Genomic DNA, 23,954 nt, shown 5'->3' with positions numbered 1-23,954 from the left:
TCATTTATCTTTTTTCTTACTAAAGCACATAGAATGTAAATTCCAAAAGTGCAATCATACTGTCGTGAAAATTAATTTCCTTTGAAAGTTTATTTTTCAAATGAATTGAAAATGCACAGCTCAAAGCGAAAAAAAGCGATTAAATCAGTACAGGAAATATTCAAGCTCAAACCATTGAAAATGCTGAATTCGCCCACTCTTACTTCAAATAGATATTTGAATAAAAACATACCCGATTAATTTGCTTAGAATGAAAAATACCTGTTCTGTTCATATCCTGAGCATTAGCTATCCAAATAGTAACTTTATGCGCCCTTCTCTTCGTGGTCCAATGTGAACAAGCATCCCCTGGTAGCTGGATAAATTTTCATTGCACCTCAATAAAGCAATGCTCCTGACATTACGCGGATACCATCAACATCGTCTAATCAATAATTTCTATGCCAATCCTAAATTATGCTTAAAAATTGGACCTAATACGGATTTCAATACATATTTTTTTAGAAAAAGCTAAGATAAAAAGATTTTTTCAGACCAAAACCACAGATCTTGATTTTGCCATGGCAGCTAAACAAAAGCTTATTCCGTCTGTTATCGCAGGATACTAGGGCACTTTGAACATGCTGAAGCAGTTTAATTGGAACTGTTGCATTGAACCAAGGAGTAGTTTCCTTTGTATAAATCAACAGCAGTTTATATCAGTCCATGTTCCTCTCAGCTAAACGCCAGATGGGTAGAAAGCACCAATCCTAACTGATGTCAGTATTAATTGTTTCGTCTATGTTTGTTCAAAATTCTATGAATTTGTCGAAAGTTCTTCCGATGTTACTACTTGCATATAAGAAACTTCCATAAGAACATTTGATTCCGATCTGGGTCTATTTTTTTATGCTGAACGAACGACTTTGACTTCCTGCAAAGATTAGCGTTACGTAACATAAGGGGGAGGGGGGTTTGTCTTGTGTTACTTTTTGTTACATAGGTGGAGAGGAGGTCCAAAAATCGCATTTTTAGCGTTACGTAATTTGTACACGACGCCTTGGCCGTATTGAGCTTCATTTACTAGTTTAGGGGAGCGTCAAAGAATAGCTGATTTTCAGTCGGAATGAAATTATGAGTGAAAATTAGCTTATCCATATCAAATTAGTATTCTATTCAAATTAAAAACTTTTTTTTTTTGCAGGTGGTGAAAAAGTCTCATACGAAAATTGTTTATAAAGACAACTTTATATTCAAATTAAAAAAAATCAACAACAATGTTGGAATTGTATAGCCATATGGTTGAATGAAGGTCAGAAATACGTTTTCCAAGTAATCAAATAACATGATGTGAAAATTTTCATTCAAATTTTAAAATTTAAAAACCGGTATCGTGTCTTGTAATCTGATAGAGATTACACTAACGAGTTTGGGACCCAAATTATGGCCCTAATTCGAAGTTGCCACCAGACGTCGACACTATGCCTCTGTCATCGCGAACTACCAATTTACCACCAGCTGACATATCGTGATGTCGATGATGAGCTATTACAGCAGAGGGATAGTGAGATAGGCGGTGACGATAGGAAGAATGAGATAGCGAGAATCGTGTCATACACCTGTAAAGGACTTATATGCAAAGGAGTAAGAACGTTTATAGTTTTCTCTTTCTTTCACACATTATATTTGAATTTAGGCTAGAATTAAGATAGAATAAAAATTGAATAAAAACCCAATTCTCTGAATAAAGTAAGTAGTCTTTGGAATCGTGTGGTACGATTTAAGTCCGGAACCTCCTATTGAATCGACTGACGAGAGTTCTTCAGATTCAAGTTTTCCAACGCTGTATAATTTGCGCTCGGAGTTCGTGAAGATCTCGTACTCGTTGATCCTCCCTTGATATTTGATAGATTGATCAGCTCCCCGTTCGCTGCTCGTTCCGTACGGAATTAGTGCGAAGGCAGTCAGTTCAATTTGTTGAAAGGAATAACACTGATTAGCTTCCGTTTGTGGGACCTTTTCTTACTTCAACCCTGTAAGTGCCAATCCAGATTCGCAAGGTTGATTCCTTCGCATCAACCGAGTTTGCGTATTGGACATCTTTTACTACATTTGTGTGACTCAGGAGCATATGCTATGAGTTGAAACTATGGAACGAGAAAACTATTCTACCAGTTCTCATCAAAAGCGCGTTGTCTTCCTAAGTTCGAAGAGTGGTTTACAAACCCTTGAACACGACTTTTTTGTTTTGCTTTCTCGACAAAATCTGGAGTCCTTCATTTGAACTCGACATGGTTGGAGCGTTGTTGAAAATTAAGAAAGGCACTTCATGAAACCTGAACCGTCACTCTCCATTTGATAACGGATGTTTTCACTCGTAACAGCAACTCATCCAAAACGAAAAAACAGGAAGTGGGTTATATCTGTGGTGTAACCGCAAGGTTGACGTAGGACTATTGTTGATTTAGTGATCATTTGTTTGAAGTTGAATCTTAGTCAATTCTGAATGAATGAATAAATTAATATTTTGGGGACTTTAGGGGGAAACGAGAGCGTTACGTTGGAGGCACAAGATTTTATGCATATAATATTGGATACGCAATTATTCTACTGATGGGAAAGTGGAAGCAGGCGATGGACACAGAGATGGAGGCCCATGATAAGAATGGTACGTGGAAGTTAATGTCATTGCCGGAAGGAAAGAAAGCCATCGGCTCACGATGGGTCTTCAAACTGGAGCGCAACGAAGTCGGTGAAGCAGTGAAGTGTAAAGCACGGTTGGTAGCGCAAGGCTTCAACCAACGTTATGGTGAAGACTATTTCGACGTGTTTGCACCGGTAACGCGTCAAGAGACACTTCGTGCATTACTGGCGGTGGCTGGTAAGAATGACATGAAATTGCAACATTTTGACGTCCAAACTGCGTACTTGCATGGCACAGTAGAGGAGGAGATCTACATGCGGCAGCCACCTGGCTATGAGTCATCAGAGAGCAAGGGGCTTGTGTGTAGACTTGTCAAGAGCATTTGCGGTTTAAAGCAGTCAGCGCGCTGTTGGAACCGGGCCCTACATGCAGTGTTGGTTAACCTGGATTTCTGCCAATGCCAGAGTGATCCGTGTTTGTATGTTAGGAGATATTCGCGTGATACAGTTTTCTTACTCGTCTACGTTGACGATATGCTGATTGGTTGTAAGGATGAACAGATGATTCAGGATGTGTATGAAGCATTACAAGAAAAATTTTACATTATCAACCTCGGAGCTGTTAGACACTTTTTGGGACAAGAGGTGCGTTATGAGAAAGGATGCTACAGTCTGCGGTTAACCAGTTATATTGAAGATTTGATCGATAAGTTTGGTCTTAACGAATGTAACCCGTCGAAGACGCCGATGGATACCGGATTCGTCAAATCTGAGAGTAACAGCGAGCCGTTTATTGATTCAACACTATACAGAAGTCTAGTGGGTGCTTTACTCTACGTAGCGGTCAACGGAAGGCCGGACATTGCGGCAAGCGTGTTATTGCTTGGTCGTAAGGTTAGCAAGCCTACGGAACCTTGGAAGGCGGCGAAACGAGTGATCAGGTATCTTAAGGGTTCAAAGGACTACCGATTGACGTATGATCCAGGAGATAGTTGGTCACTTGTCGGCTACTGGGATGCGGATTGGACAGGAGACTTAGCAAGTCGACGGTCAACAACAGGATTCGTTTTCTTTTATGGTGGTGGACCTATTGCCTGGACGAGTCGTCGACAGGCATGCGTGAGTTTATCATCTATGGAGGCTGAGTACAATGCCCTGAGTGAAGCTTGCCAAGAGTTGATTTGGCTGCGACGTTTATTGAAGGACCTTAGAGAGACTTTACCAGAAGCGACCACGATCTACGAGGACAACACAAGCTGCATAAGTTTTGTGAAGACGGAGCGTACTACGAAGAGATCGAAGCATATCGATACAAAGCAGTGTTTTATCAAAGAACTCGTTGAACGTGATGAAGTTAATTTGGTATATTGTTCTACCGAGCTAATGGTGGCCGATACACTCACAAAACCATTGCAACGAGATTCATAAACCTTCTGCAACCTTCTGCAACGTATGTTGTCGAAGAAGTAGGAAGTCAAACGATCATTGAGGAGGAGTGTGGAAAGTAGGTGTTTAGCACAATGATCTATTTTAGTTATCAGTGTATTTTCAACTGACCTGTCCCCCGATGTGTTTTACTTCGCTGCCAACATTACAAAAACATAATGAGCTATTCTCTGCAGTGGTGTTCGATTATATCTCACACTTCAACTTTGTAACACGAACGAACAAGACGTTATTGTATTTCTGTTAAACCAAAACCGCGTGTCTTTTTCTCAATCAGTTGTTCCTTTTTCTCCATCTTTCTCGGCGCTTAATTTCACTGTCGGTACCAATTCTGCCCACACCATGTTGGAAGGCTTAAATGGCGCTGTTTCATACAAACAGTCACTTTTCTGCTGCTTGCATGGCCAAATGATGAATCGCACGATCACGGTCAGTATCTGCTGCTGCAAGCTGCGGTAAAGGAACCGGTTTTGTTCTTCAGATCTATCTCTTTGGTTATCATGGGTGCAGCGGTCAGGACAACTTTCATAGCACCATATGACGACTTCAGTGACATTAGCCATTTTCTTCTACAAATATTGTTTACTTTGAAAAATGACAGCGCACGCATACAAAATAGTATCCGACTCGACAAACAGTATACTATGTGATAACCGTGTTTGTCATTTATTCCAAATAGCTGTATTTCGCCAAATATTTTTTTTGTCAAATTTTTGATGAAAACAAATAGGTGTAATTATGGTTGTAAAATATTTTTGTCAAACATGAAATTTGTACTAAATTTTGACCAATTTTTTTCTGTCAAAAAGTGTAAAATATTTGACCTCCGGTCAAACAGTGTACGGCCAAGGCGCCTAGAAGTATATCCTAAGGTGGGCCAACTTGCTAAAACCACTCTTCAGCCATCTTGGAAGTCTACTGTGTTTTGTTTGTAAACAAAACACAATACGCTAGTGCCGAAGCTCGCTTGTGATCAGTCTGTCTCTTTCACGCTACAAGCAAATAATTCCCCTTCTGCTTTCTTCCGTACTGTTTTCATATACCGCTCCCCTTACCAACTTAGTGACGAAACGGCCTCACCTAGTACCATAGACCCGTCTTGTGTACGGCCACCTTAAGAGATGGATTCTACTACAGTAAACATTCACTAACTGGACGAAAAGGGAGGACCAGTTATCGACATTTGCGTTTTAACTGGTCCGGCATGTTATGTGTCAAATAAAATCGAGGGGAACTTCAATGAACTGTTTGATTCGCGTTGATCATGAAATTGGATAAACATAAAGATTCCAATGGAAGTTTCGCATTGAGTGTGACAACTGATATAAAATATAATTTGAGGAAATAATTTTTCTGTAATTTAATCAATGTTTTTGTCATGCGAAAATAATATAAATTTTCATAACAATTCAAATTACATTCGAATGCCCCTCACAGCAAATTTTCCATTTGAATGTGGCGTCGATTGTTTACAAAATTCTGCCTTCTAACTGGTCCAAGGACCAGTTAACGTTCGCCCAGTTAAAACGCAGACCAGTTAAACCAGGACCAGTTAGCGAACGATTACTGTACTGTACGAAAATCGTTGACACATAGATCTGGCAGCGCTGTTTGCTGATCCTTCCCGAGAATTGTCAAAAATATTTCGTAAACAGAATGTTTTGATTTCTCCTCAACCTACCATTACACCGGGTTCAAAATGCTTCGGAAAGCTCGTTTATCTTATTTTGTGACAGAACCAGGACAGCGTCTTGCTCTCTATGGATCGGGATGTCTCACTGTGGGCCTCTTCGCTGCAAACTTCCTGCCGCACACAATCGGAATTGGTTACTACAAAGAATTCATCCAAGCCTTCAGGTAAGTGGTGCTGCAATGTAGATTTTGAACGAATCGTGCTGAATGTAAATTATCAATAGATTGATAACATCATAGAAGCTTAGAATGAACTAATTGAATCTTCAGACATGAAATGCGACTGAAGTTCTCATCTAAAGCTAAAGTTTCACCATGTCTTCTGAGCTGTCCAAATAGAAACGAATAAAACGCAACGAGACGAATTCGTTGAATATAAATCGTTCATAATAATGATCTGGTCTTTTCAGAGATGGCAAACAACGTGAACTGTCGGAGAAACTACGCTATCGTTTCGAACGAGCAGTCAAACTGCTAAATCTGTCCACCTTCGAGAAGAAATTCGTCAGCCCATTTGTGGTAATCGGCTTCGACGTTTTCAACGCTGGCTACATGAAGTCTCGGTTTGGGGGGATCGTAGGTATCCCAATAAATTTTGAGTACGGTTCCGCGGCGGATATCGAGAAATCTGAAGTCGTATTGTGCGATCAGAAAATCAACTGGTCCTCCGAGGGTGGAAAATTACTCGAAGAATCGCTCGTGCTGTCTGAGGATGAACAAGTTTTCGGAATTGCTCGGGAAATCCTTATCCTAAACACACACAAGAAACTCATTCAATCGATTATACCCGCAGCATCGTGGATGTTTGTTTACGGCACAGCTGCGACGATGAACGCAAGAGGAAATTTTTATGCGAGACCTCTTTCGGTAATTATACAATTCAGACAAACGAAGAAAAAATGAACGTACAATGTCTTTCGTTTCAGCTGAGACTAGTTTTGTACGCAATTTGTAGCGCCTTCGGGTATGGTATATATTCATTCGCAACAGACATGTGCGAAATTCATTACGACTCGGACGTGGATAAACAATTAGCAGTTTTGGGACCGGATGTAATTGACGCAGGTGCACGATTCTATGACAAGATACTTAAGAAAAATGTTGCTCTTCGGAAACTGACCGGAGAGAACTATTACACCGCAAAGGGTAACATAAATTACATGATTAGGCAGAAGACAGCGCCTCTAACAATGCGCAAAGAGTTCTTTGTTTCCGGCTATAAGGAGTTTATTGCCAAAGAGGAGTCTAGTTGAAAAATAAAAATTTGTTAGAAATGAATAGAATGGAAAAATTGAAAACCAACCACGGCTTATTTATTCCGTTTCCGTAACGCTATCTGATCGATAACAGCGAGGACTTTTTCAAATTTTCGATAGAAATGGAAGATGACACTTATTTGGGTATCATCCGTATGCATTAGTAAAAAATATAATTGATAGTATATAAAAATATATTTTCCGCAACTTAAGATTTCCTTTTTTTTAATTTCAATTTTGTTCACTTGAATTCAACGGAATACGATTGCATTTCGCTCTATCCTCATCGGGATCTGCTGTTCCTTCGCATTCGGGCTGGGCTGCAAGCTACAGGACAGTAGTTTCTCCTTCGGCTTGGTTGACCCAGAGCCATCTTCAGGTAAGGCAACCGTTCCACGTCCGTCATTTTACGCCAAGCTGCGGCCCCTTGGCGTATCACCTCCACCGGATGCAGTCCACAGTGAGTGCGACGAAACTCGCGAAGGAAATTAAGGTATGAGTTGCGAGTTTTCCTTCCGGGTCGACAGGAACCACCCGTTCGTGGGCATGCGCCGTTATCTCTTCGATTCATACTTAAAACTGATCTTGAGAAAATCCACCAAAAAATCTCCGAAAATTACGATCTTGATAAAGTCTTCACTTTGCTTGAAGATTCGACTGCAAATAATTTGAAATTTTTAAAGTGAAAAAAGGTTGCTGTGATTTTTTTTCGAGACGCGTATTCAAAAATTCCAAGGCATGAAAACAAACAAGTAGGATTTTTACAAAAGCAAAACTATAGGATAAATATAGTAGGTTGTGTCCAAGACACGACCACATTGTTGACGTAGAACTACGCTGTTATTTTGTTCAAGTCGCTTGTTAATAACTTCGGATATTCTGCGAAATTTTAGAAATAACTGTTTAGCACAATGGTTTGGTTGCCCTGAAATGGTGTTTCATTGTACAACCAGTTGACAATAATTGATTGATGATTCATTCTTGCCCTCGCAGGACAATACACAAGCTGATCGCATGTCGTACTTTGTTTCATGTCAATACATTGAAAATTTAGCTCGAACGCTATTCTGGTGGCCTTTTTCACAATTGACATACATTCGGTTGCAGGTGATTATACGCTTGTTGAACCAGCACCATTATTCCACATCTTATAACTACATTAATCTTTCTGTGGCACCAATGTCCTGGAAAAAAGGTAATGAAGATGGTCGAGTTTCGAGCGACATAGCATGCGCTGCCATAACTATTTCGCAAATAGTGACGTCAGTCGTTGTGTTTATCTTTGATTGCTCACCGCATCCATGTAAAAATGCTATTTTCAGGAAGTATTTTATCAATTAAAAACGTACATTTTTGTCGAGCTCCCGTTGAATATGAGGCTAATGTGATAGCGTGGAGTGAATATCTGTGAAATCATGTCGAAAAATGCGGATAGAAGTGATATTTCCATGTGCCATTTTCACTCCCTCACGTCCATAGAAACAAACGAAGTTTCATTATTTCAACGTTATGAAGTTGATGTTTCGAAGACTCTCAATGTTGGTGTGTATGTTGTAAGATAATAATCGCTAATTAATCAAAATTTCACCGAAAATGTTACTGCTTTCGAGAACTTATCATACGACTGCTCTCTGGACCTTTTGATCACATGAATAATCGAAAAAGGCTACGATATAATTGTCATCTGTTAAAAAACAACCAAATGAATGATTTCATGAGAATTTTGACTCAAATCATCATGCGACCGTGAGTACTTTCAACATTGTTTTGTTTCTTCCATATACATTCCATATTGAATGCAAATAATTACGACCGATTGGAGCATGTTGTGAAGCTATAGCTACACACACACACACGTACACGCGCGCAACTCTTTTCGAAGAATCCGGAAAGAAGTGATCGTTGCTGAAAAATAATCTGCCAGTTCCCATTGGAATTGAAAATTACATTCAAGCGAAAGAGTTTACTTTAATGTTTTCTATCCATATAATAGTGCGACCGAACGCATTTGGTTTTGTGATTTGTCAATCAAGTGCAGTTAACAGGAAATCTTCTGAAGATTATTCTTCACCATCAGTAGAATATTTTCGTATCCAATATTGGATGCACAAAACCTTGTGCCTCCAACGTAGCGCTCTCGTTTTCGCAGTCACCCAAATATTTATTTATTCATGCATTCAGAATGGATTTAGATTCAACTTCAAACAAATGATCACTAAATCAACGATAGTCCTACGTCACCCTTGCGCTTATACCATAGATATAACCCACTTCCTGTTTTTCTGCCAAAAATCTGTACCATCATAAATATCCGTTATAGAGAAAAATGTGTTTCATTAGCAAGAAGATTTGGACAATTTCAATGTTTACACACGAGATCGATAGTTTTGAGGGTATGACAGATTTGGTCTAACTGTGCTAACACAAGGGAGAGGAAGAGGAAGGAAGGAAGAGAGTCTCCTTTAGGTAAATCCCGTAGACGCAGAACACTTTTCTTGTGAAATAAAATAAGAGCGTAATCCTTTAAACATACTAAGAATCCTCTCGATAGAAGGAGAAATGAATCGTATGTTACCCTGCTCAAGCAAATTAGCATCATATTAACCGACAAAAAATAAAATTATTGAAAATAATGATAGTGGAATATGAAGGAATATCAAATTTTCCTGTGTACTCAAAATACGGTACAAATTGACAAAAGACGGGACAATCAAATTCGGTCAAAAAAACGGTACTGTCCCGCTAAAAATGGTACGTTTGGTGAGCCTACGTAAAAGTAATCGTGTAGGGGAAGGCTGGTAAAGACGAACACTCTAAGTAAAAGTTGTTTTTATATAATATACTTAAAATCACCACAAATTAAGAGTCTCTTTTTATAATAAAACTAACTGACCCGGTAAACTTCGTCCCGCCCAAAATTTAGCTTCATTAGCTTGATTCCTTCTCGAGTTATGTAGAAGTTTGTGTTTCATTTGTTGGGCAGCCCCTTTCCCCTTACAGAAGGGGTAGGTGTGTCAAACCACCGTAGTGAGATTTAATGATCCCTGACACCTCCATATGCCAAATTTGGTTCGATTTGCTTGATTAGTTCTCGAGTTATACACACCAAACCGCCCCCCCCTCACTTCTTTAAAAAGGAGGAAGAGTGTCGAATCACCATAGAAACATTTCGTGTCCTCTTAAACCTTCACATGCCAAATTTGGTTTCGTTTTCTTGATGGATTCTTGAGTTATGCGGCCCCCACACCCTCTTATGGAGAATGGAAGAGTGTCAAACCACCATAGAAACCTTTATTGCCCCTTTAAAAAAGGGGGAGGAGAGTTGAACCACCTTAGAAACATTTCTTGCCCCCTAAAACCTTCACATGCCAAATTTGGTTCCGTTTGCATGATTAGTTCTTGTATTATGCAGAAATGTATGCTTCATTTGTATGGCAGTCCCCCCACCATAAGAAATGGGGGAGGAGTGTCTATTCAACATAGTGTAACCGTTCGAAGTCCCGACTCGCGAGTGTAGTAAAACAAGGTGGCTTTAGCGCCACTCCCAGTAGGGAGACCACCTGTCGTGTTGAGTTAATACCCGACTAACTACAAGAATAGCTCAGGGTCAAGTTGTCCTCGAACGATCACGCACGATCTCAAGAAGAGGTCACACCATTACAGGTGAACTCTCCTGCGAAAAACATCATCCGGCTAATGCACGGATTTCGCGAACGCGCAAAGAATTATTCTCAAAAACCTCACCAAGTCGAATGAGAACTTTAGGAGAGCGAAGATATCTAAATCTCAAAAGAAATAAAAACTAATTTGAAATGTTGTCTCAATGAAAGAAGCAAAATGTATTTAGAGCCCTATTTATAATTTTATTTCCTACATTTATTCCCCTCTTCTCTTCAGGTCCATTTATACGTTGCTAGTAGCTGACTTCACAATGAGCAGCTACTGACCCGGTGAACTCGCTTGACAAATGGTTGACTCGCCTTGTCCGTTCACACAATGTGAGCTGCTGGCAAGAAACTAGATACTACGGCACGGGTTTACCAGAGATGCCAGACGATTTTTCAAATGTTCATCAAATAGTCAGAAACAGCAATCAGGTCCGAATTTGTCAGATGAGGAAAATGAAAATGATAGTAGATTTGCAGAAGGAACAAATACGCCTCGAAAACTAAAATAATGAAGGAAAATCTACTTTTTTATATCGATTATGTATTCTGTTTCTTAGAACAATACTTTTTTTTGCAAGTTGTGAGTGAATTCTGAATGAAAATTGTGCCCGATAATGATTTTATATTCAGATTCCCAATAAAGTTATCTCAAAAAGAAAACGTATTAGTTTTCCAATAATTTTCAAATCTATAAATATCTTCGCACATTTTCAAATATCTTAAAAATAGAGACATGTCAAGACAATGTAAAGATTTGGCATCCCTGATTCGAGCGCTAAATTCTGTTTTTGACGTTTTGAGGGATGCGAGTGCGAGTAAATTCAAAAAACTTTGAAGTAGCTCGCACGCCGAATCACACATGACACTAACTGGAATGATGTGTTCACACGGTGTGAGTAGCTGCACTGCAGTAACTGACTAGATCGACTCGTATGCTTACTCGCACCGTCTGAACCCGGCTTTCCTCTATTCCGTTAAGGCCCATTTATACGTTGCTAGTAGCTGACTTGACAATGAGCAGCTACTGACCCGGTGGACTCGCTTGACAATTGGTTGACTTGCCTTGTCCGTTCACACAGTGTGAGCTGCTGGCGAGAAACTAGATACTACGGCACGGGTTTACCAGGGATGCCAGGCGACTTTTCAAATGTCCATCAAATAGTCAGAAACAGCAATCAGGTCCGAATTTGTCAAATGATTGGTCCAAAATCGACTTCTTTATTGGCAGTTTTCATCTTAGGTTTTCAGTTGAATGTATCATCACACAATTTTATAGCAAAACAAACGCTGATCGTGTTTAAAAATACATACTTTGTGCTGAATTTCTTTGAACTGAAGGTACTATCCGAAAAAGCAGAAAGAGAAAAGGATTCGGGCCAGGAATTAGATGCAAAGAAAAGGAGCAACAAATACAATATTGAAGGAACTCTACGATGAGGATCCCCGAGATTACAGAGCAGTGTTGATAATAACACCTGAACAAGTGAAAAAACTGTTGGATTTAATTGCTCCACGAATACAACGCCAAGATACAGTCATGAGGGATGCTGTACCTGCAAGAGTTAAATTAGAAATGACATTGATGTGCCTTTGTTTTGGAATATCGTTGGGATTGTTGTCGATATTTTTTAGAATCTCGAAAACATCCATAGCTCAGATAATTCCGAAAGGATGTGATGTTATAAATGGTAGTCTAAAAGATTTTTTTTTAATTTTATTTATTTTGTGAAATGAAAATGATAGTCGATTTGCAGGTGCAATAAATACGCTTCAAAAATTTTAATAATGAATGAAAATGTACTTTTTTAAATCGAATATGTATTCTGTTTCTTAGAACAATACTTTTTTTTGTAAGTTGTGATCTGATAATGATTCTATATTAGAGATTCTCAAGAAAACTATCTCAAAAAGAAAGCGTGCCCCGCCAGCGTGCAAAACGAAATAACAATTATTTCGTTTAGAAACTATGAGGGTTTTATTTGTTTTTCCAATAATTTTGAAGTCTATAAATATCTTCACATATTTTCAAATATCTTAAAAATAGAGACATTTCATTACATTTGGCATCACTGATTCGAACGCTAAATTCTGTTTTTGACGTTGTGAAGCATGCAAGTGCGAGTAAATTCAAAAAACTTTGAAGTAGCTCGCACGCCGGATCACACATGACAATAACTGGCATGATGTGTTCACACGGTGTGAGTAGCTGCACTGCAGTAACTGACTAGACCGACTCGTATGCTTACTCGCACCGTCTGAACCCGGCTTTATCCTTTCTTCCCCTATTGTAACAGTTCACATTATCCTTCTCTCTTCTGTTTCCCCACTTCATAAATATAACGAACAATTGTGTAACGTGATAACGGGTTACGTCATGGCCATGCGTATAAGGCTAAGGTTACTTTGGATAGGAGTACGCACGAAAATTTGATTGTACGAATAGAAACAAACAATTTTGTTCGATAGAAGCTGACGAATACGAACGAAGCAAGGGGGAAGCAATGTAACCACACCAATACAACTCAATGTGGTTGTTTAGCTTCACTATTGCATACAATTCGTACGATCACTTTTCTGCATCCAGTGTCACCGCCGCCTAACGGTCACCTACCTGCGCGCAGGGTTTTACCGGACTGATGATGATTGGCTGCGTAAAATGCTGTGTGCGCCGTCTGAATACAATTGATGCTCGGTTTGGTGTCGGTTAACCACCGTATCTTCGAGTGGCTACCGCACGGGATCTTGGGGTCAGGTCAGTCCGTTTCGTTGCGGTTTACAATCCCTGTCGAGCTTCGACGTAAAATGTTGGGGAATCTCGCATCCCACAAATTCAAGCCTGGGAAATCGATTATCCCACATACGCCGCCTGTTGAACAGGCTTTCTGTTCAACGGTAATGATATGTTGCAATTTTGATTAAGAATGACAGGAGCGTAGTTACCTGTTATTTTCGATAACTTAAATTTAGCGGAACAATAAATATTTATTTGATCTAATAACTGGATTTTTTTCAAACTGAAAGTAAACTGAATTAATAACTCTTTCCTTTATTACTTCTGTCAATTCTACTATCTACTGAGAGCACATTTCACCTAGTACCTTTTTGTATTTACGCGCTCTATTAAAAAAATATGTTCCACTCTCTGACCGCTCCACAAACGAAATGGCAGAGAGTTTCTGAAGATAGAAGGCCGAAGCCGTAGTATGCCAAATGGCGACTTATTTCCGCCTGAAAGTTTCTTACAAACGATTTCGCCGTGAAACTGTACGACGTTCCATTATCGATAGTCATTATCAATAATGGATACCTGAGGAAAACTGGACCCCTAATAGATGTCGTAGTTGTGTTTTTTTTTTTAAATATTCGGCAATGATTCTGTTTTTTTAAATATTGACAGCGGAAAACGAAATAGAAACGTTTTGTGTCCCCTACTACCTTCGCATGCCAAATTTGGCTCCATTTGCTTGATTAGTTTTCAAGTTATGCTGAAAATAGTCTTTCATTTGTATGGCAGCTCCCCTTAGAGAGGGGGTGGAGTGTCTAAACACCGTAAAACCATGTATTGCACCCTAAAACCTCCACATGCCAAATTTGGTTTCATTTGCTTGATTAATTCTCGAGTTATGCTGAAATTTGTGTTTCATTTGTATGGCAGACCCCCCCCCCCCACTTAGAGAGAGGGGAGTGGTCTTGAACTACAAGGGCAGTACGATAAGTACTTAACCTATAAAAAAAAGTCGATGGTTCTGAGCCTAGGGGCACGGACAGGATCTTGACATAGGACTGTGATTGTGTGTAGTAATTGCATTTAAATTGAGTTTGCTCAAAATCTATATTTTATCTCTTTCGATACATCAAATGGATGCCCTGGAAAAACCGTTTCCTGTATGTACTTGTATCCTTTAAACGGGTTAGATGACATAATGTGGTAGAATTCGGTACCGCAATCTATTCAAAAATGTACACAAAAATACCACTAAAGCCATTATCACCCTTTTCTTTTGTTTATTCAATAACGCAGAAGAAGACAAAGAGTCATGATGTATCATTTTTAAACACAAGTCTAAATAGTTAAGACCTACATAAATATAAGCCTGAGTCAAATCAATCTATGACTACAAAAATATATTATAGATAAAAAAAGCATTATCTCCTAACGAAGGAGATAATGCTTTTTTCCGGAACATTGTTTGTAATAACTTTATAGCCCTGTAAGATCGCGACTACTCAAGCTATTATAATCTGATTAACGTTGGTATACCCTTTCGATCTTCTAAATCAGCAGCCATTTAAATTCAGTTATTACATTTTCACATAACCAAACACCATACTCGATATTATGACATCCTGGACCACAATTACACAAATCGTTAGTAGTGAGACCTACACGATAAAAACATGAATTGAGCACAAATTGATTGGACAACATACAATATAATATAAAATTAATGTCTATTATCGGTAATAGAGAATAATTCATTTTACGCATTAACTCATATTATGAGCTAACGCCCGAGTTTAGGCAAAAAGATTGCTCGTAGCGTCGGGGAGGAAGCGAGTGGATAATGCAATCGAAAGAAAACATATCCAATTAAATCGTCAAATTGTTAACTTTTTTTACTATACTCACTGTTCATGTTTCAAGCAAAATAAATCTGGATAAATTTCCTGTCTAATGGTATATAACACAACATATGTCACAATAACCATTTTGAGTAATATGCGTTTGAAAACTCTTAATAAATCGTTCGTAGAGTGACCCCCTATATAGAAATCAAAGGGAACAGCTCGGTGAGAACAAAAATACACCCTACTTGAATATATATTTACAAAGCGAATTCCCACAGACACATTGATTTTGAAGTCTGTGTTGGGGAAACCGTAAATCGGGCCAATCAAAACATGGTAGTTAGGGCCTTTAGATAACACTTGACATTTTACAGTTATTCAATTGTTTTTCTCATGAAAGATAACATTTAATTAATTGTGATAGACGCGTAGAAATATTTCTTATCAATTGATGCAAACAACTTTCCGATCTATTAAAAATGTTCTAGTTATAAGCATTCGTAATCTTTCACTTTTTCCATGTTCTGTGTTTAGGTTTTCATTTCATTTCATTTTCCGGTTAGACGTAGTCCCACGTCAAAAAAAGTTTTATTGGAAAGGAATCCATAATTTTTCTGAAAAATGCGTGGAATCGGTAGATCAAAAGGGAAATAAAAGTATGAATAAACATGTATTGTGGTTCTCCTCAAGTTTTAATCTTTTCTTCATCTAAAAACCCCGACAATTACAACTCGCACACTTGGTAATCAACGATGACCTATAATATTATTTTTGTTCTGATTGTTTTTTACTTCGAATTTGATGTTTGATCGAATTGTATAATATATATAATAACCAAGTATGTTGTTAGCGCCCCAAAAATCTGTTGAAAATAAATGATTATTGATAGAATTCAATCAAGTACGATCAATACATTTGCCACCAATCTCAGATTCAAAGCCACGGTTCCACATGCCAAATATGGTCCTTTCTGATGAAGAATTTGGCGAGAAAATGTCACCACCTGGGAATGATGTTACAATGCGTTAAAAAGAAATGCGACCCAAGAAAAAACAACGTGCATACCTCTGTTTTATACTCTTCGTTTTCACATTCTGGTAGACCATGGAGAACAACACCTGTTAAATTTCGCTGCAAATATGAACGATTATTAAGGAATTTTTTTTTAACAAATTTACATATACTTCATTTTCCACCAGATGATTGGGATACACAATCATCATGAGTCTGCAGATTTGCAATAACGTCCATAATGAAGCATACATTATGTAAATAGATGCAGAGAAGTTCAAATTAACGTCATTCAAGTGTTGATACAACTCAAAACACGTGATGCTCATCGCGATGAGCGTCGAAACGATGGTAGAAATTATCAACACTACAAAGCATTGATTCATTTTGAACACTAAACGATGAAGCAACATATGCTGTTCTCTCAGTGTTTGAAGAGTTCTGACAGAGCCAGACAATCCATAATGTAGGCTGGATTGTAAGGGCCCCAGAATATCATTGATCGTACGATAATGGCGACACACAAAAAAAAGACGTATACGTACTGAAGCATAGAAAGTAATTGGATAATATTCGGTAATAAATAAACACCCACACTCGACGCTACTTTCACTATTTCCTGATAGAAGATGGACTCGGCGATGGTTGTTATGGTGAAGAAAACGGCCAATGCCAGGAGGAACTTTTTAAATTGATGATGAACCAGAACCAGTTGCGATTCATTGGGGAACTGCTGGAGAACCATAAGTGTTCCTAACATTCGATTCACTATGTCGTCATAGGTGTATCGCCGTCGTTGACACGCAACAAAAATGATCGTACAGTTAACTAAACCTAATTAAATTTCCAGATTATAGAGGACGTATGTGTCGAAAGGAAGTTCTTTATCGTCTAACCGTCGGATTCGTATATATTTGTAGGATACACCTCCCACTATCAGTAATACCGTTGCCCAGCACAGTTGACACAAAGTACTGCAAAATATATTCCTTCTACCATTCTTCATATCATTGACACAAAGAGCAATGATCGGGAAAGGCACGACACTCATTAATTGTGCTACTAAAGGCAGCGGATACAATGAATCTCTCAGGGCGGTTTTCATGAAATCTTGTTCATCTTGTGATATGATTCGGGGTACAACCTTCATTATCGACTGATTTTTCGTACTTTGGGAAGACCATCCGTTAAGCTGAACTATACTGATAGACATTTCGCGAGAATTGAAATAAGGAAAATAAGGACTAATGTCAATCAACAAAACCATGTTGCACTTGCTACTCTTCGTGATAATTGACTGTGGTTATAATTCTCTTTTATGTTATTATTTCGAAACAGTAGCAGTTCTATCGGGGTCATCTGCAGCCTTGGCTCTGTAGGGCTGTTAGAATTTGAGCGTTTGCAATTTTTATGAAGACCATCTCCCCCATGTAGCAATTTTTCCACTCCCTCCTATCAGCTGCATTGCTACAACTAGGGCTCGGCCAAGTCATATTCAACTGAAGATAGTCAGTGGACTATGAAGAAATTCCCCTTCGTATTCGTATATTAGACAATAAACCGTCCATTAATGGTGTAACTACTTTTTTGCATCAGAAATCAAGTTTTCGTTTCACTTTGTATGGACGTAAAAATCAGATTGTATACACGGGTAACAAGATTCATGTCAAGAGGAGTAGAAGTGTGGATTGAAGTCAGATTGAATGAAGAGGCAGATTTCTATTCATTAATCACGTCAATCAAAATAACCATTGACTAGAATAGTTCATTAGTCATCCTCGCTCTCAACGCTTTAAATTAATTGTTTAGTCAATTCATATCATGTTGACGGCGAATGCCAAAGTAGTCCGAACGGTTGCATTAAAAAATGGACCTTTTTCGGATGATGATAGAAAAAACTAAGACAAAATAATTGAGTTTGATAAATTTCCCATGGAAGGTAAATATATCAGCTTATTGAAAAAAAGTTATAGGAGGTTGTGTCCAAGGTACGACCGCATTGTTGACGTAGAACTACGCTGTTATTTTATATAAGTCGCTTGTTTATACCTTCGGATATTATTCTATAATGCTGTGAAATTTTCGAAACAACTGCTTAGTAAAATAATCTCTGAAATGTTTCTTTCATTGTAGAATCAGTTGACGATAATTGATTGATGATTCATTTCTGCCCTCGCAAAACAATACACTAGCTGATCGTATGTCGCAATTTATTTCATGTCAATGCATTGAAAATTTACCTCGATCGCTATTCCGGTAGCCTTTTTCGTAATTGACATATACTCGGCTACAGTCGATTATATACATGTTACACCAGCACAATTATTCCACATCTCATAACTACATCAATATATCTTTGGCACCGCATGGAAACAACAACAATGATAACACTTGCAAGTATCAAATATCATGCTACATGTTATTTAGTATTGCCTTAAAGGAATCCAACCTCTAGGCATCGTTCGTACAACGTACACCAAGCGCTAAACAAGCGTTCACCATAGCATGTATACAGAGCCATACATTGATGGCTTGAAACTACTAGGAATATAAACACTTCTCATCATTTTGCGCTATTCTCAAAAGAAACGCATGTGTTAATATTACTGGCCTCAAAAAAAAGTTCCATTACTTTCTCATGCTCGAGAGAAGCGCAGCTGTCACCCTTAGTGGAGGAATTTTTGCTACTGGCCGAAACCTAATGACATACAAAATTCCAGAATGGCATTTACTTTCTCGGTGACTAAACAAGCGAAATAAACTCTTTTTGTTAATATCAACAACTTCGAAAACAGTAGCAATGCTTCATTATGATCAATATTAGCGCAAATTCAATCCTAGTTGAAGGCAGTTTTGTGACTGGCACGCGAACCTTAATAACATATAACATTCCAGTAAAACATTGGTATTCCCCAAATGTTTTTTTGAAGCACAACCTTAACGCCTGCTTCGCCATAATGTCAGTTTAATGCATTGATGAATTCTCAAAGGCACCAAAGAAGCCCTTATGATGACGGAAAACAAACAATGTTAACTGCTTGGAAAAAGGCTGAAGCATGCCACACAGTTTGTACTCTACTGTAACAGCCATCGATGCGAATTCGCTGATGAGTTTGTTAAGAGCGACCGCCTTCACACCACCAGCGGGGGAGCTTGAAAATATACTTGTAGGTATGTTTTTGATTTCAATTCCTTCTCAGTTTTCGCAACAAAATTGTCCGGAGCTAAAGAAGAGCGGCTTTGACAAGGAAACAAGGAAACTTCGATATAACGTACATTTCTATTTAAAAACTGTACGTTGTATCGAATTGTACGTGACATTTTCTAGAATTTTTAAAAAATCGTGTACTTTGACCAAACCTCCTCTTTTACTGAAAGTGTACATGGTTTATGGATGACTTTTTTTCTGTTTAAAGTAATCCTAGCAGTTTATATTATCATATTAATAATGCACATAATATTTTGTATACCCAAACTAGCGTTGGCAGAAAACATTTTATCTTCGGCAGAAAAAATGCTTTTTCGTGTGCTGAAAGGTGAAATGAACAAATAAACCACGTTTTTACAAAGCTTCAATTTTTTTAATTTTTTTTGCAAAACATATAAAAAAATCAGAGATGTTATTTTTCATTTTTGAGTAATGATAATTCGAAATTAACACGTTTTCAGTTTTCGTTCTATGTTCCTATGCGAACAGGTCAATGCGACTAATTTTTTCGCAAGTGTTTTTTCAAAGATGACTAGCTCATTGACTTCAATATAATTAGTGTGTATAGATCATTTGAATCGGCTCAGTATAAAGTATTGAATTTTGGAAACAAAAGACATTTTTGAGAAAAAATCGATTTTTCGGACCACACTGAAATGGAAATGGACACTCTAATCTATATAAACAAAAATGGAAGGCCAAATGTGTTGGTAAGGGTGCTCATACACCGTTGGCCGAAGCCAAATATTTGACTCTTTTTGACAGATAAAATTTGATCAACGTGTACTGATCAAATATATTCGACGCAAAACACGACAAGCAAATAATCAGTTATTGGAAAAAAATTTAAATAATATTTAATATTATTTAAATATTAGAAAAACATTAAAAATATTAAATATTTTTCGGTCTGTTCACCAAACCTGTCGGTACATAGTTAGGCTACCTTAAATATTTGAGTCGAATTTTTTCCGTGCTCGATGTTTGACATTGTTTGCCACTGTTGATAATTGAAGAGTGGCAAACAAAATAGTGTTTGTACAATTCATCTGTCAAAAAGTGTCAAATATTTGACTTCCGGACAAACAGTGTACGGTACCTTAAGCGCAAAACCCGAGGAAGGAGCGGTTCGATTTGAGCCGTCTTTATTGAGTTGTATTCGTCTCTCCCCGTAAATCAATATAGCGGACAAAAAAATCGGAAAATTTTCGGAAAACTGAAAGAAGATCGAAAAATTTGGACAATCGAATTACATCAATTACATCATGATAAGCGCTGTCCATTCGATGTTTGCGCAAATGAAATTGATCATTGTTCGGAAGAGGAAATGGATTTTCAAGCAAAATAATGCATTTCTATATCTTCTATCTATGTATAAAAAATGGAAGGCCAAATGTGTTGGTAAGCACAAAACTCGAATGGTCCGATTTCAGCCGTCTTTATTTTGTAATATTCTCTGTATCAAACATGCAACGAAGAAACAAGTTATTTGCAAGTGATTGAAGAATCTTGAACGAAAATTGTATCTGAAAATTATTCTATATAACAATGGCGAATTTTGGTAGAAGTACTAGAAAATTTATAGTAAAACGAAATTGTAAAGAGTCTAAGGGTATTCATTCAATGAAGAGTTTTGCGATTAGACTCACGAAAGTTCAAAAAAACGTAGATGTTTGGAAGTACTCATATAAGAAAAAGTTGATGGGTCTGAGCATAGGGGCACGGACGAGATCTTGACATAGGACTGTGATTGTGTGTAGTAATTGCATTTGAATTAAGTTTTTCATTGTAGTTTTTTTAAACGGGTTAGATAACGTGGTAGAATTCGGTATCGCATTCTGTTCAAAAATGTACACAAAATTACCATTCAAGCCATTACTACACTTTTATTCTGTTTATTCAATCATGCAGTAGAAGACAAAGAGTCATCATGTATCATTTTTAAACACAAGTCTAAATAGTTAAGACCTACATAAATATAAGCCTGAGTCAAATCAATCTATGAATACAAAAATATACTATAGATGAAAAAAAGCATTATCTCATAACGAAGGAGATAATGCTTTTTTCCGGAACATTGTTTGGCATAACTTTATAGCCCTGTAAGATCGCGACTACTCAAGCTATTATAATCTGATTAACGTTGGTATACCCTTTCGATCTTCTAAATCAGCAGTCATTTAAATTCAGTTATTGCATTTTCACATAACCAAACACCATACTCGATATTATGACATCCTGGACCACAATTACACAAATTGTTAGTAGTGAGACCTACACGATAAAAACATGAATTGAGCACAAATTGATTGGACAACATACAATATAATATAAAATTAATGCCTATTATCGGTAAATGGAGAATAATTCATTTTACGCATCAACTCACATTATGAGCCAACGCCCGAATTTAGGTAAAAAGAGTGCTCGTTGCGTCGTGAGGAAGCGAGTGGATAGTGCAATAGTAAGAAAACATACCCAATCAAACCGTCAAATTGTAAACTTTTTTCACTATATTCACTGTTCATGATTCAAACAAAAAAAAATTCTGGAAATAAATATAACACAACATATGTCGCAATAATCATTTTGAGTAATATGCGTTTGAGAACTCTTAATAAATCGTTACATTTTTCGTAGAGTGTTCCCCCTATATAGAAATCAAAGACATAGTCCTATGTCAAAAATCAAATTTGAGCGGGAGGAAGTTCGCCGGGTTAGCTAGTGAAAATAAATAAAAAATACGAGTCTAATATTTTGCGATAGGGAATAAAACTACATATTTTCATAAAAATCTGAGAACCACTATATTGGTTTTGCATAGAAAGGCTGACAAGTGATATTGGATGGCGTCTAAAAAAATATAATTATTGTGACTGCCGTTCCATCGTTGTTAGCGCGGTTTATGTTCAAGCTTTCATTTTCATTCGAAATAAAACACTTTCATTCGGTATAAGAACCATTCATTTTTATTTGACAATTTGATATTTTCGTTACGGTGTGAAGAATGAAAGAAATGAAGGTGAAATAAAACAAGGCTGTACGAAAGTGAAGTGATATTCTCTTAATTGAGCGTGAAGAGAGAGTAGCACTATTTTCAGCCTGCATGAGTTTGCATGAAATAAAAAAGTGATAGAACCAATATCGGGTGACGATGTATCAATTGAAGTGAAATTATAAGAGCCTGGTCTTGACTTATAGTGACAGTTTGAATATACAAATGTGTAACCGATTAGTCAGTAATCATTCAATCAAGTAATCAAGTGTTGATACATTTGCACACAGAAAACTACATTTATTTCTAATAAAACTTATGTTAGCTAAGCTGCGTTAACCCAATTATGATGGGCATCTACGAGTTTTCAGCTAGATTCGTTCTAATCCATTCATGATAGTACGATACGCGAGCATATGCGTCAGGATATCCCAGAGCACATGGTACACCAAAATTGACCACTCCAACCAGTTTCTCATCATAAGTTAGTGGTCCTCCGGAATCACCCTACGAATCGCCAGCGATTAAACAGAAAATTAAACCATTCATGTTCGTTATCGACTTACATTGCAAGCTCCCTCGCCGCTTCTGGTTAGCGTACAAATATGACCAATGTCAGCATTAACCGTTCGTTGCTTGCAATCTTCATGACTGAGCGTCTTTAGGTCGATTGTTTGTAGCTGCGTCGGGATGGGACCACCCATCGAAGTCCTTCCCCATCCCGTCAATTTCACCGAAAGATTAGCACCAATTTCTCGCTCGGAGTACTCGATGATACTCACATTTGCTGCCAGCTGCAGCTCCGACTTCAGTCGTATCAGAGCGATGTCGTTACTGAACTGTGGATCATTGTATTGTTTGTGCTGGATGAACTTTTCCGATTCGTAGAGCTGGCCTCCTTCTTTGAGACTGTTGGTTCCGACTAGAACATTTATTTCACCAGGTGTCTCTCTGAATATCCGACACATTAGAACAGTATCAATTAATATTACACCATTTTACCCATCGACACAATGCGCCGCCGTCAATATCCATCGATTGGAGATGATAGCTCCACCACAGATATGCCCGAAACCCTTCAGCTGGAGCGATACCTGGTGTGGGGCGGATCCATTTGCTGCTTCATGTCCCCCGACAACTCGGTTCACGTAATTATCGTCTAGTTGAACCAGCTGAGCAGTGATATTCACAACTAGGGTGAACATTAGGCAAATTGCAATACCTTCAACACTTACAGACATGTTCTTGCAACACAACGCTGTAGTTTTTCGTTCGAGGAATAAAATGGATTTGCTCCACATCCATGCGATGGCTGTCTTATTTATATTGATTTTATTTGTGCTAATATATTTCACGCGAATGGTTGATATCTGTACCCAGTAATAAATAAATAAAATATCTGTATTTCAACCAGATAAATGAACGGAAGCCAGCTAATGTAATTGAGACAGGCTAATCCTTGGTAGTGCAGTTTTCAAGCACCAAGA

General features: G+C 37.9%; 2 protein-coding genes and 1 pseudogene across 2 annotated transcripts; 1 reads left to right on the top strand and 2 right to left on the bottom strand.

Moving 5' to 3' along the window:
- The first annotated feature begins 5,679 nt into the window (after positions 1-5,679).
- On the top strand, positions 5,680-7,228 carry LOC129768629 (transmembrane protein 177). The gene is made up of 3 exons (XM_055770384.1): positions 5,680-5,925; positions 6,171-6,627; positions 6,687-7,228. The coding sequence occupies exons 1-3, from the start codon at positions 5,768-5,770 to the stop codon at positions 7,011-7,013; spliced, it is 942 nt and encodes a 313-aa protein (XP_055626359.1). The 5' UTR covers positions 5,680-5,767; the 3' UTR covers positions 7,014-7,228.
- Positions 7,229-16,040: 8,812 nt separating this feature from the next.
- Positions 16,041-17,477, bottom strand: LOC129766627 (uncharacterized; annotated as a pseudogene).
- Positions 17,478-22,474: 4,997 nt separating this feature from the next.
- On the bottom strand, positions 22,475-23,745 carry LOC129768514 (chymotrypsin-1-like). Its single transcript, XM_055770219.1, has 3 exons — positions 23,470-23,745; positions 23,034-23,418; positions 22,475-22,974 (listed from the first exon to the last, which is right to left on the bottom strand). Exons 1-3 carry the CDS (start codon positions 23,706-23,708, stop codon positions 22,825-22,827), a joined length of 774 nt encoding a protein of 257 aa, XP_055626194.1. The 5' UTR covers positions 23,709-23,745; the 3' UTR covers positions 22,475-22,824.
- Between the last annotated feature and the right edge of the window lie 209 nt (positions 23,746-23,954).

This window comes from Toxorhynchites rutilus, chromosome 2 (assembly GCF_029784135.1).
Source record: "Toxorhynchites rutilus septentrionalis strain SRP chromosome 2, ASM2978413v1, whole genome shotgun sequence".
NCBI classification, from domain to species: Eukaryota; Metazoa; Arthropoda; class Insecta; order Diptera; family Culicidae; genus Toxorhynchites; species Toxorhynchites rutilus.
The sequence above is the reverse complement of the archived record's forward strand: the minus strand, read 5'-3'. Positions and strand labels throughout refer to the sequence as shown.